Genomic DNA, 12809 nt, shown 5'->3' with positions numbered 1-12809 from the left:
TGTACCTAAAAATTCTGGGTTTTGAAATTCTGAAGTCATATTGCTGGAGGCTTTGTTTGTTTGCTTTTTCAACCCAACACCTACACATAAACATTACTGACACAAAAGCAAGACAAGAACAAGCATGACCCAGCTTTTGCTGAGGTTCACAGACATCTCTAAACGTTTCACAGAGAAGCATGGAAGACCAAGCTCCTTTTGCAAGACACACAAATGGTTTGGCTCCAGTGCAGATAGGTATCCTTAGAAATATCAAGCACAAACTGCCCACTACTGGCAATTCTATTATATGTTTTGGGGGTGAGTGAGCCACGTTATCGTGGCACCAACATCAGGTCCAGGGCACAAGGGAACACAGATAATTCCAGTTTTATTACCTTAAAAACAGTCATTTCATCCCTCAAGTTTTCATATCTCTGCTCCAGACTTGCATACTCTTTTACCAGGTTCTGATAACGAGATCTCTCTTCTTCCAGCTCTTTCTTCATCTGCATATTTACCTCAACTGTGTTTCGTGCAAATTCATCTTCAAAATAGGAATGGGGGAAAAAAAAAAGGAAATTGTGAATTTAGCTCAGAAAGACACTTCTTGTAAACATGTGAAACAACAATAGCAACAACTAATGAACAAAATACTCTCTGCCAAGAGCCTTTAAAATATATGTAAGCATTCGCTAATATTTAGAGATTATTATAATCTGTATTTGTCTCCTCAATATTTGACACAGTTTGAGCTCTTCTGCTTGCAGAGCAGTCCTTTGCCTTGAGTTAAAGAGAAGTCTCCAGCATCTACAAACCATGATTTAACTATGGCAGTTCCAGCTCCCATGGACCAGTCATAAACCCACTTAAGAAAAGACCAGCATGGTACAGAAATACATTTGGGTTGAAAATGTGGTACTTGCTGCATATGAAAACTTCCCTGCCTGCTTCCCACCAGCAGCTTTGGCATAGAAGCAAATCAACAACAGCAGCTCTTCCTCATGCCATCATTGACCATTTACCATGGCATGATTGTGGGGGTTCAAAGAAGTTTATATCCAAATAAATTCAGTTATTTGTTAAAACCCCTCCTCTGGAAGCAAACCCAGTCTCTCCTCTTCCTAAGGAACCAGACAAATGTAGCCCATGTGTTGTTTTAAATTGGTGAACAACAAACCAACCCCCTCCACCTCCTTTCTCCCATCTTAGATGCTCCAAAAGCATCCTGTAAGGGATGAATAAATATTTGCAGCAAGTTTTTTCTTAATATGTTATCTTCATTTCTTTGTTTTGTGTTAGGCTAGGAGCAAAAGCCTCTTCACAAGTACCATGGAGCAGTGATTGTTACATCCACAGTATGATGACCTTTGTAAATCCTGCTGCAAAATCAAAGCTGAAAAGGATGACAAAAATTAGAAAAGCTCAATACATGCATGAGAGTCCCTTTTGTGAAATGGGATTTTCCCAGGTTGTTTCCCCTGTGTATGACTTGTCAGCTAAGTCTCTGCTTTTAAAAATCACTCACAGGCTCATGTCACACTAGAGAAATCCTTCACCACAGCTCAGTAATGTGAATTTGTGCTGCCCCTTGGATCCTTTATTAATTATTCTTGGGACACAGCTATTCCCTACTCCATCAGCTTCACTGCCTCCCACACTGTCTGCATTAAATGCTTTAACGTAACTGAACTAAATGCACGAAATGAAATGCTTTAACATAACTAAAAAGCCTTGCTTGGTACTTTATTCTGTATTTCACCAATTACATTGGCCTCTGGCTTACCTGTTGTGCAGGTAGTTATGTTCCCATAGTAGAACAGCACAAACAGAACTACCTGCACAACAAAATAGAGACAAAAGCCTCCAGGAAAAGGTCACGGGAAGATTAGCACTTTTCAAGGCAGGGAAAACGAGCTTCAGGGGAGAAAAGCCCTCGTCTAATGGAGGCATGATGATGCCACAGGCAGTTTTTCCTACCTTCAGACTGACAGAGAATCTTGCTGTTCAGCTCCTCTTTTTCCTGCTTCAGGAGAGTATTTTCTTCCTCCAGGTTGGAGATACACTAGGGAACAAGGCAGAGAGTTACTGCTAGCTGCAGGGCAGGGCTCCTGTGGGGATTAATTTCACCTGGCAGGAGACAGGGGGCTTTGTTTGGCCTCTCTTTGCTCTTTGAAAGATCTGTTCCCCTGTGCTTTGCCACTTATCCTTTGTACAACAGTAGAAGAAACACAGGAGAAATGCATTGCTACAAAAGAGAATAACTTTCCCTGTCCTGACTGCACTTCTCCTTTAAATCAATGTTTTCAGCAGAATCTTACAAAATACTGAGCAGCTGGACTTGGTGGCCACGACCTGTAGGAGCAAAGCTCTTGGAAGTGATCAGGTCACCAAATCAGAGGTTTATTTTTAGATTTCAATGGGCTTCATCACTGTCTTCAAGTCACAGCACCGAGTCACAGCTGCTGGGGAAATAAGTCTGCTGATTGTTCTCAGAGATGTAGCACTTCAGGAGCTGAGATGGACACAGTGAATGCAAGCTGAGTGAATAGATCAGGCTTTTTTAACTTTATTGTACCCAATCCATGTAGCATGATGAGTCACTTCAGTGCTTCCCACAACTACAGAACCTCTGGTACAGTGAGGAATGACATGTACCAGGGCCCTTGGCAATACAACAGCAGCATATTTAGCAACTATTAACAACAATTGCCTCGTAAAAAATAATGAGAACAGGAACTAAATCCTTAAAAATGCTATTTTCACTTGTCACAACTGCAATGTTGGACTGATGCTGACAGCAACCAATCCTGGAACATCATTCAGCTCCCTGAATTCTGGTGCATTCAACAGCGTTATCTCAAAACACACCACCATCATATTGTCAAGTGAAATACGCTGCCACAGCTAAGCAGGATGATTCTGCTGCTGTCAGAGGGAGAATGCACATCATCCCAGCATGTGTCATCACCTATGACTCCTTCATTTCCTGTAGCCACTGCTTAGGAAACGGCTACACACAGCAGAAGGATCTCAAGGCGCCAACGATAAACAACGCTGTAAACACCATAATAAGAGTTTTCAGAGCCCAAGAGTAATAATTTTGCTGTCATCACTCGATTAAATTTATAGGCAGCCCAGCTGGCATGCACTCCTAGCACAGATTTCAGTCTTCCACACAAGCACGTTCAAATTAAGGTGTTTGATCAAACACTGGCTATGCCAGATACATACTAATGATGAGGACAAGCACAGTGAATATTTTCTTTTATGTCACAACTGAATCAGTCCTGTTCCACGCACTAACTGAAAAACCTCCCCACTCATTACTGTCCCTGTTAATTTACTCCAGCTGTCTCCATTACATCTGTCTGCACCTCTCCTAGAAGGCTGGAGTCTGGATGTACAACTAGAAAGTGAAAAACACCACAATTTAAGCATACAGAGCTACTGGTGTTTTAAATGCTGTGAACTGAGCCAAGATTTTAATATTCTGTACCAAAACCAACTGCACTTCTTCACCATAAATCACATCTGCCATTAGATCAGCACTAGCGACTTCAAGGTATGAAGAATTCTTAAAAAATTGGAGAAGAGATAGAGGAGTGATGGAGTGGAAGGGAAACCTGTGCTGCAATGGGACAGTGAGGAGCTCTACTTGTTTGTCCCACCAGGAAAAGATTAAATACAGTGGGATTATTTTACTAATGCTTTTTATTGGGTGCTGATAAGGAATTCTCTGCCCAAAGCTATGATGGCTGGAAAACAAAACTGGACCAAAATCTTGAGTATTCTCAATAGTGCTGAGAGGGTATTTGGGAGAGCAAGACTTAACAGAATCCACAAAAATTATTCCCAGATTTTAAAATTTCTAATCCAGGTTGGGTAGAGGTATTTTTAAGATGTTCTCTTAAACAGGATTTGTTTTCTGCATTCCTGTTTCTATGTGAAACAGGAACAAGCTCAGAGATCAAAACCTGTGTGTAACCGAGCCCAGTGGGAATGTGAACAGTCCACTACACATGGGGAGGGTCAAAGGGAACAGGTCACACAATGGCCAGGCAGGAACAACTCCATCCCTGATACCTACATGGACAACTTTTGTACCTCCTGCTTATCTTTCCACAAACACATCTTTGGAGGTGCTTCAAATGCAAGAGCACCTGCTTCAAAAGATTTCTGTGGAAGATGCTGAGCAGGGAGCACTTGTGATGGCTGCAGCTCTTATCTAAGTGTTTCCCTGGAACAACCTGCTCATAAGGTCTGCCTTACATCCTCCCCCAATCTTGTAAGGGAAGGATGATGGCATTTGGCACTTTCTGAATGAAATTCCTGGCCAGGCTGTGAATTATCCTAGCCCACCAAGCGAGAAGAATAGGTGCTACCAAAAGCCCTAGAAGGAGCTGTTGGTACTTACCCATATGTTTCAAACTTAATCACAAAACTAAATAAGAAGAGCTATTCTAAAACTAAGGACTTGGACAGAATAGCTATGATGAAGAGATTAAAGGACTTTTTTTTTCAGTAACTAAAAACTGACATGGATTTGCAGAAGCTGCAGAAAAATTAAAAGTTCATCTCAGTCTCACTCAGAAGTGAGATGTCTTTGAGAATCTGTCCCACTACATCCATGCCCGTGATGTCATCTTGATATTGAAGGCAAAAACTGCTTCTCACCTGAATTTAGTTTCATTATGTTTCCCAGCTTCTAGCAGATATTAGAACAACTCAAAAATCTCTTCCCAGAAATTTTCTTGGGAAGTGTTCTGGCTAAATTAATATTTTCAGGAAGGAAACAGGTCCTCTCCATCTTCCCACTTACAAGGAACTGAAGGGAGCAATGGAAAGCTAATGCCAGAAATAGGAGCCTGCACCATTAGAAATGTTTTATAATTAAACCATCTATTTTAATGGTGAAATACACAGTATTTGCTCTGCTGTAGGCACTTTTACAACAAGGGAAATCTTCTGTTTTGTTTCCATGCTTTTTAAAAGCATTTCTTCAGTGATTAAGCCAACCTTCCATCAAACTGCTTGAAGGCGATTTGCAACCAAGAACAAAGAGACACAGTTTATCCCCAGCTGCATCACCCTTAAAATCAGGCATCCTTTTAGGCCCTAAAAGCCAGTGCTGCACCCAGCTAATGAACAGAGCCTTGCACCAAAAATAATCTTATAATTTTAAAAGGAAATCATTGGTTTCACATGTCTCTGTGTGGTGCACCACAAGTACAGGGAGTGGAGCAAGGGATCACCTGGCAGCTCTCTTGGTCCAGCCAAGGACAGCAGGTGTACAGACTGTTCACCTCTTTGAGAAGCACAGCCAACAGTGCATTTTAGTCATGCCAGAGGTTTAGGGTAAATCACCCTGACCACAGTCCTTTACCACAGCTTCTCAGCCAAACCCACCCCTTGAGGGCTCGGCTGGTGCTGTGTGAAGTGTGCTAGAGAAGCCTCATAAGGACATTCTTCCACTGTAATAATAATACAGCTAATTCCAGGCTCTTTTTTTTTTTTTTTAATTTTTTAATTTCCAAAAGTGACTCGTCTTCAGGTTGTCACACACCAAGTACTGTTCTAGAATAACAGCTGCAAAACAGCTTTTTCCTTGCAATTTATCGAGTAGAAAAGCCCTAAATTATTTTCAATGGCAAGATCAAAGATTCAATTCAATTTCTGGTGCAGAAGAGATATCATGGATTTAACTTGAGCAGCCACAAGCATTTGCAGAAGGAAACTGAATTCTCATCTCAGTGCCTCAGGTTAAGAGAATGGGTGTTACTCAGAATTAATCTGATCAGCAAAGAAATTCAGGGCAAAAGGTCCATCTTTGCTATTTTCAAACTCTATTCCAAACTCTACACTCTGGAATCCCTTCCTCCCATTAGAATGCCTTCTTGCACAATGGTGGCAGTGTTGGACCACTCCCACAGGAATGCTGCACTTGATTGTCCTTGTGGTTCCTTTCCAAACCAGGATATTCTGTGGGTTTGCATGAAGGAGGAGGAAAAAAAAAAAAAAAAAAAAACCAACCTATTTTGTGTATATCCCAGCTCAAAACCCTATAAAAAACCTGTAACAACCAGCAGCTGGTGCTGGAGCAGTGCTTTTCCTCAGGGAGGGAAGTTGGTTCACACATTGGTGATACTCTGTGTGTACCTGTAACACCAGCTATGTCAGAAACTGAGCCTTGTGTCCCATCCCAGGCTGGGGTGAGGAATATTTACATCCTCCTAATATTTGCAGCAGCTGCGACAGACCTCCCCAGTAATTTGCATTACACAGCCTTGAGGAATCACTGTATACACATGAAGCTCTGGCATTCACATGAAGCTTAGGACAAGAAAAGCAGCTTCAAGTTGTGCCAGGGCAGGTTTAGATTGGGTACCAGAGAAACATTTTCCACTGAAAGGCTTGTAAAGCATTGGCTCAGGGCAGTGGCAGAGTCACCAGCCCTGGAAGTGTTCAAAAACCACATGGATGTGGCAGTTAAGGACGTGGTTTAGTGCTGAACACGGTGGTGCTGGGCTGATGGTTGGACTTGGTGATTTTACAGGTCTTTTTCAACCTTTACAACTCTGTGATTCCATAACGTTCATGGATATTAGGCACCCTGATTTTCAGATGTGTTTCGGTTTGGGGTGTTTCCTTGTGGTTGGCAGCACAAAAGGCATCAGGATGGGGTGTCCTGACACAAGGCAGCCACTGCTCCTGCAGGGATGTCTACCTGCCCTGCTCCATGAGCTGGGGTAAATCCTAGGGGCATTCAGCAGGAGAAATAACAGTCAAAGAATAGACACTCCCCTTCAGAGCTGTGAAGAGTGATGGCCACCTGCAGGAGACAACCTGAGGCAGACAGACAGACAGATGTACCTTCCTCAGCAGGTTCCTCTCCTTGCTGTGGCTGTCTTCCATGACCTCCCTCTCCACGTGAGCCCTCTCCAGCTCCAACTGCAGCTGCTCCATCTCCCTCTGCAGGCTGAGGAGCTGCTTGCCATCACCCTGCTGGGTCTGCTGGTACTGCTGCAGCTCCTTCTTCAGCTTCTCCACCTCGGAGGAGTGGGCCAATGTCAGCATGGACAGCTGCTCATTCAGAAGCTTGTTCTCCTTGTTCTGCAGCCAGCATTCCAGAAAGAAGAAAACAAGAGCACAAGAGACATCAATGCATGCAGTGATGCACTACAAAAGTAGCCACTCAAATCCTCAAGCATGGTGGGTGACAGACCATGTCGCCATGCATATGCTAATGAAGCTTATAAAGCTAAAAGCTATTTCTTAACTGTGAGAAAAGCTCAATAATATTTTGGCAACGATTACAGAAGCATTTGTCCAATTGGTACTATGCTGATATCACTCAGAGCAAAGGCAAATAACTCTTGGTAGCACTGGCAACCAAACCAAAATACTACACTTCTACAGCTTCCAAACAGCATTGCTTAATGTGATTGGTTTGCAGTTTTGGCGGGGGTTTGTAGCATTCCTTTTGCAGTTTACCCTGCTATTCCTGAATCCCATGCCTGAAGAAACCTGGAGTGACAATACAGGACTGCAGCTTCAAGCACAAGGAGCTCCCCAAACTCCAGTTTTAAGTCATGTGCCACCTCAGCCATCCTTTCATTTGCTCGGGTTTTCACTTCTAAAGCATTTAGCACTGATTTTCTCCTCAGTTTTGAGAACGGAAAATTCAGCAGACTTAGCTGATTTTTGGGCTTCAAATCAAAGTCAATGGGCACTGTGACCAATAAAACATCATCATTATTAGATATCCACAGGCCAAAGACCTAGAGCTTCATTAAAAGCCTACTACAGGACCTGTGCTGACTTTGGGTAGATAATCTTGATACCACACAAACCATTTTGAAACTTAAAATGCATTCTGGTTTTTAAAGTCTGCTCTGATCATCCTTCTGGCCCCTCTTAAGGTGACCTCCCAAAGCACCCCCTCTCCCTGCATCTCAGTGCTCTGAAGCAAGATAAAGACACATCTCAAATGGAAAAACAAGTAAATGAGGCATATTAACATTTTTTTCCTTTGCTTCCTAGTAATGAATTATTAATGAACATCAAAATTCAGCATTCGTATCATATTAAGAAATTATAATTTCTTCATGACCAAAGGCATTTCATAGAATCCTAGAATGATTTGAGCTGGAAGGGGCATTAAAGCCCATCTCATTCCACCCCCTGCTATACAAATACAAGGTAAATGCACAGGAATAGTTCTGGGTTTTTTTATTAAAAACTACTGACATGAGAGAGCATTTACTGGGTTGCTCCCCACTGCAATCAGAGATTGCTCAACAGTTAAACCCTGTTGAACTCAAACTTGTTTTATTTTCAATCATTATCCAGCCCTGTAGACCTGGGACGGTCCTAGTTTCAACTCAGGCTCTGTGAAAAAACCTAATTAATTTTGCTACCAAAGGCAGATGTAGCAAATTTATCAGCTTGTTACCCAAATGAGTTTTATTCACAAAAATGCTCACAGAGATAGTAGTGCTTGCAGAGAGAGTGTAGAGAGCTCGAAATGTGTCTAAATATTGGCTGCAAGAACAGGCAATACTAAATTAGGCACATGCCTTGTATATGTCTCAGGCAATTGTAACAAACAGATTTAAAGAAAATTACCTGAAGGAAAAAGAAAAAAAAAAAAGAAAAAAGAAAAAGAAAAAGGAAAAAAAAAAAAAGAAAATAAAAAAAAGAGAGAAGGAAAGTGCTCCAGTGAGGATGTTTTGCAGCAAAATAGATCAAAATCTTTCTTCTGTGTGCAAAAAATCCCTCACCTGATTAAAAAACCTAATTAAATTATTCCAGTTACAGATGCCAGAGCATCTGAGCTGAGGCTGACATACAATAATAGGTTTTAATGTTTTCAAAGAAAGATCTCTTCCTTAGGGGCACACGGAGGATTGCATCTCTACTCATGCATGAGCTAAAGTAGCAGAAATAGAAACATTTTCTTCCTCAGCTACTCAAAAATACAACACAACTGCAGCTCTCCAGGTTACCTGCTATATGCTTTTTTTTTCCCCCTGTAAAGTTAATTGGTAATTTCAAAGGTTGTGTTTGCAGATTAGCAAGGACTGAAAGCAAGATCCTTCAGGGAAACTACGATACTGCAAATGCACCGTGCCAGAAAAAAGATTCAGTGCACTGAAAAGAGAATCTACTGGAAAGGTGTCCCTTAGCACCTTCCAAAGCATCCCAGGGAAACCTGGCAGCCCTGGAAGGATGGTTAAATTCAGCCCACTGGACAGACCACCACATGTAACCCAGAGCAGGAATTCTTTCCTGCAAAAGCTACACAGAAAGCATCAAAGAAACTCCTACAAAATAGTCTGTGGAGAGACTCAGGGAGAGCAAGATGAGCTCAAGACCATTATTTCTGCCTAGTTAAAAGCTCTCCATGTCTCCTTTTCGAAAGCAGATCCTTCTGCTGGTTTCAAAACCCATGACAGGAAAGCCAATGTTAACCAAATATTGGGTTTTTTTTTCCTTTACTGTTCTACAGCACACTTTTCCTGGCAAGGAAATAGGGAAAAATACAAACTAAAAACTGTCACTGATGTTCCAGTGTCAAGTCCAGCTGCTCAGCAGATCCAACACTGATGTTCACACTCATTGCATGAGTTCAGCCCAAATTATCTCAACCTGGAATGACTCTTCCTATTCAATTCCACCAAAATACCTTCTGGATGAAAGGTCACACCAAACCTTATTCTGAGAGTTTCCCATTCCTAAGCTACTGCTAGCAAAATCTATGTATGGAAACAGGCATTTTAAAATTAAACACCAGGGTCTGGAAGTTGGACCCTGTTGCGGTGCAGTTAATGCACTGCAGCCAATTAACACTGCAGTGAGGGCGACCACAGCAATGCAAACCCCCGTGGGTCCTGACTCTGCACTGTCTGAGCCAACACAGAGCCACCCCCAACACAGGACTGCTCCTGTCATACTGCGGTGGGGAGATTTCAGGTGGTGAGGGAGCCATGTGGGATGGACAAGGGTCTCTGACACCATCTCGGAATGACAAACTGGAATTATCACAAACTGGTGCTACAAATAAGGGGTAATCCCAACTGAAGAGTATGTTCTCCTACCTGTAAAAATTCGGTTTAAGGGTACAAGTGGATATGAATTTTCCTGTTGATATTAGTCAATACAACTAGGTCCCACTCATCATTTCTTATGATTACCCCTCAATTCCTTGTACAGCAACACAGAAGGTATTTAACAAAGTAATTTGCACACATTAGTAGGTGAAAAAATTATTCTGCTATGTCTGTAAAATCAAACCATTATTCTGCATCTTATTAATGGCAAATGCCTACTGATGAAAACACCCCTGTGATCAAACAGTCACTGTAAGGTCATTAACTCATGCCACGCAGGGATCTGTCACATCACACAATCCCACCCTCCCCTTACTCCTGGAGAGTTGTTGTGTCTACTAACACAAAGCAAACGTGGATAACCCAAATTGCTGTATAACTTCCAGGGAATGTGACTCCCAAAAGACACGGTTCACAACACCAGTGGTGGCACGCACTCTGCGCGCTCAGTGCCCGCAGAGCAAAAAGCACAGCAGGGCAATTCAGCCCCAAACCCGTGACGTGGGATCCCACGTAGAGCTGCCTTGGGTTTTCAAGCAACACTTTCCAAAAGTGCCGTTCCATTTTCCCACTCTGAGCCCTGCTGGGCAGTCCCCACAACAATTCCAGCGCAGCTCGTGCAGCTCCCTGAGCAAGCTGCGTCCCACCCTTCCAAATGCTTGGCTGCCACCAACACGACCCTTCCCAGACAACAGGGGAAGGCACGAAGCGGCGGCTGGGCCAGGCCTGTCCTAGCACGGCCCGGGACGTACCTGCTCATCCACCTTCCTCTGCAGCTGCACCACCTTGTTCTCCATGCCAATGTTGAGCTTCTTGAGGTGCTCTGCCGAGCGTGCCTCGATGCGGAGGGCCTGGAGCTGGCGTTGGGCTCTGAGGCGCCGCCAGTGGCACTGCAGCACGATGGCGGCGGCCCGGGCCCGGCGGAGCTGCACGCGGGCCAGCCAGCCCCGGACGTACTTCTGCAGGATGGTGGCCTTGTGCTCCATCAACATCTGCAAAACACGGGCACAACGGGGCAGTTAACAGAGGGAAAGCATAGAATTGTGGGACCACAGAATATTTGGGTTGTAAGGACCGTCCGCCATGGGCAGGGACACCTTCCATTACACCAGGGTGCTCCAAGCCCTGTCCAGCTTAGCCTTGGAAACTTCCAGGGATCCAGCTGCTCCGGGAAACCTGTGCCAGGTCCTACCCACCCTCACAGCCTTCCCAATATCTTCTCTAAATCTACTTTCCTTCAGCTTAAGGCTGTTCCTGGAGGGTCACTCTGGTTTGGCTACAACAAACATTAAACACTTCCCAAACTGCCCTGGGAAGGGCTTCTCCTCCAAGAAATGTCCTGGTAGATGCAGGTGCTGATGGCTGGAAATAGGTGCTGGGTGTTGTTTTGCACCCTCTTTCATGGACAGGCACTGTTCTCAGAGGATGCAGGCAGGACACCTCTCCTAGGAGCCTCCTTGATCTCAAAGTAAAGACCTGCCTGGCCACTGACATGAGGGGATTATTATCCTGGTTGTGAGGACTTGGTGGGTGCAGGTGGCATCTGGGCTCAAATGTGACTTCGTGGACCACCTCAGAAGAGTACTGAGATCCACCAGAGCCACGGCTCCAGAATAAACAGACACCCCAACACTTAGCAGTGAACTTACTGTCCCCTCAGCATCAGACGTCGCCCACACCAGAACAGATCCGTAGATTTTTTTTTCCTGTGTTCCGCCTCTGCATTATGATAATTTTTACTGCAGATAAATGTTGTCCTGATGGGATTTCATATCATGTGGATAACCTTCAAATAAAACCATGAGTCCTTTCACTACAGTCTGCAGCTAGTTCTCTAGCACAGTTCAATTTGTAGTAATTTTTATCTGTTTTCATGAAATTTCTGGCATGTTTGCATTGAACTTCTTCCCCAAAATTTACAGCTATCTTGTCAGTCAGTGGCAGTTCAATTTTGCTCTCTAAAATTGAAGGCTGACATTTTAGAGATACAAAGAGCATGTTGTTAATAGCTTCCTTATGCTTCAGTCTGCTAAGGAAATAAATAGGAGAATTTGAAGATTACAAGACATTTTATTGTTATTAGTTTGGGTTAAGTTGTCTCAGAAAAGGTTATCCTATCAGCTTCTCTTACAATTATTTTGTTTCACCCTAAGGCTTTCTTTGCAGTTGCAAATTTTAATTCAGAATAAAGGGATTGTATGAATTTAGGATGCTGTAAGAATGACTGTGAAATGAGCTTTTTATGTCTCCAGGTTCGGCATTCACAAATGGGGAAAGCTAGGGATGCCCAAAGAAGTAGAAGAAACCACACTGCATTGCCTTGGGGACTTATCTCAGCTTTACAGTGAAATTTTGGGTGGGCACTGGGCATGCCCTCATCCCGCAGATCATCACCCACAACCCTGCATCTGTTCCTGAACATTCACTGGAACCAACACTTCTATCTAAATCCTATACCCAGGAGCTCCAGAGATTAAGGATGTTCAGATTAGAGAGGCCTGGCCTTCAGCCAGCTTCCACACCTTGTTAAGATTTGGGTGGCCTTGAATCTCAGAGAGTTTAACTGCTGGACCAGCTGCCTCATCTGCAGAAGCTTCCACTTTAAAAAATAGATGCCAAAACAGCAGTGGCAGCACAAATTGCTTATCACCAGCTGGTGAGTCTCAAAGGACAGCCCTGGTCTCTCTGGGAGGTCACCAGGTGTCCAGGTAATTTCAA

At 43.5% G+C, this 12809-nt stretch overlaps 1 protein-coding gene across 1 annotated transcript in view; it reads right to left on the bottom strand.

Annotated features, from left to right (window-relative positions):
- Positions 1 to 12809, bottom strand: part of MYO5B (myosin VB) — a 147008-nt gene that overhangs the window by 33501 nt on the left and 100698 nt on the right. The window contains exons 21-24 of the mRNA XM_068176078.1: positions 10844 to 11083; positions 6853 to 7092; positions 1960 to 2044; positions 378 to 526 (exon numbers count right to left, since the gene is read on the bottom strand). Coding sequence (XP_068032179.1) covers positions 378 to 526; positions 1960 to 2044; positions 6853 to 7092; positions 10844 to 11083 — 714 coding nt within the window. The remainder of the gene's footprint in view (positions 1 to 377; positions 527 to 1959; positions 2045 to 6852; positions 7093 to 10843; positions 11084 to 12809) is intronic.

Source organism: Anomalospiza imberbis, chromosome Z (assembly GCF_031753505.1).
Source record: "Anomalospiza imberbis isolate Cuckoo-Finch-1a 21T00152 chromosome Z, ASM3175350v1, whole genome shotgun sequence".
Taxonomy (NCBI): domain Eukaryota; kingdom Metazoa; phylum Chordata; class Aves; order Passeriformes; family Viduidae; genus Anomalospiza; species Anomalospiza imberbis.
Note: the sequence above shows the minus strand (reverse complement) of the source record. Positions and strands in the feature narration are given on the sequence as shown.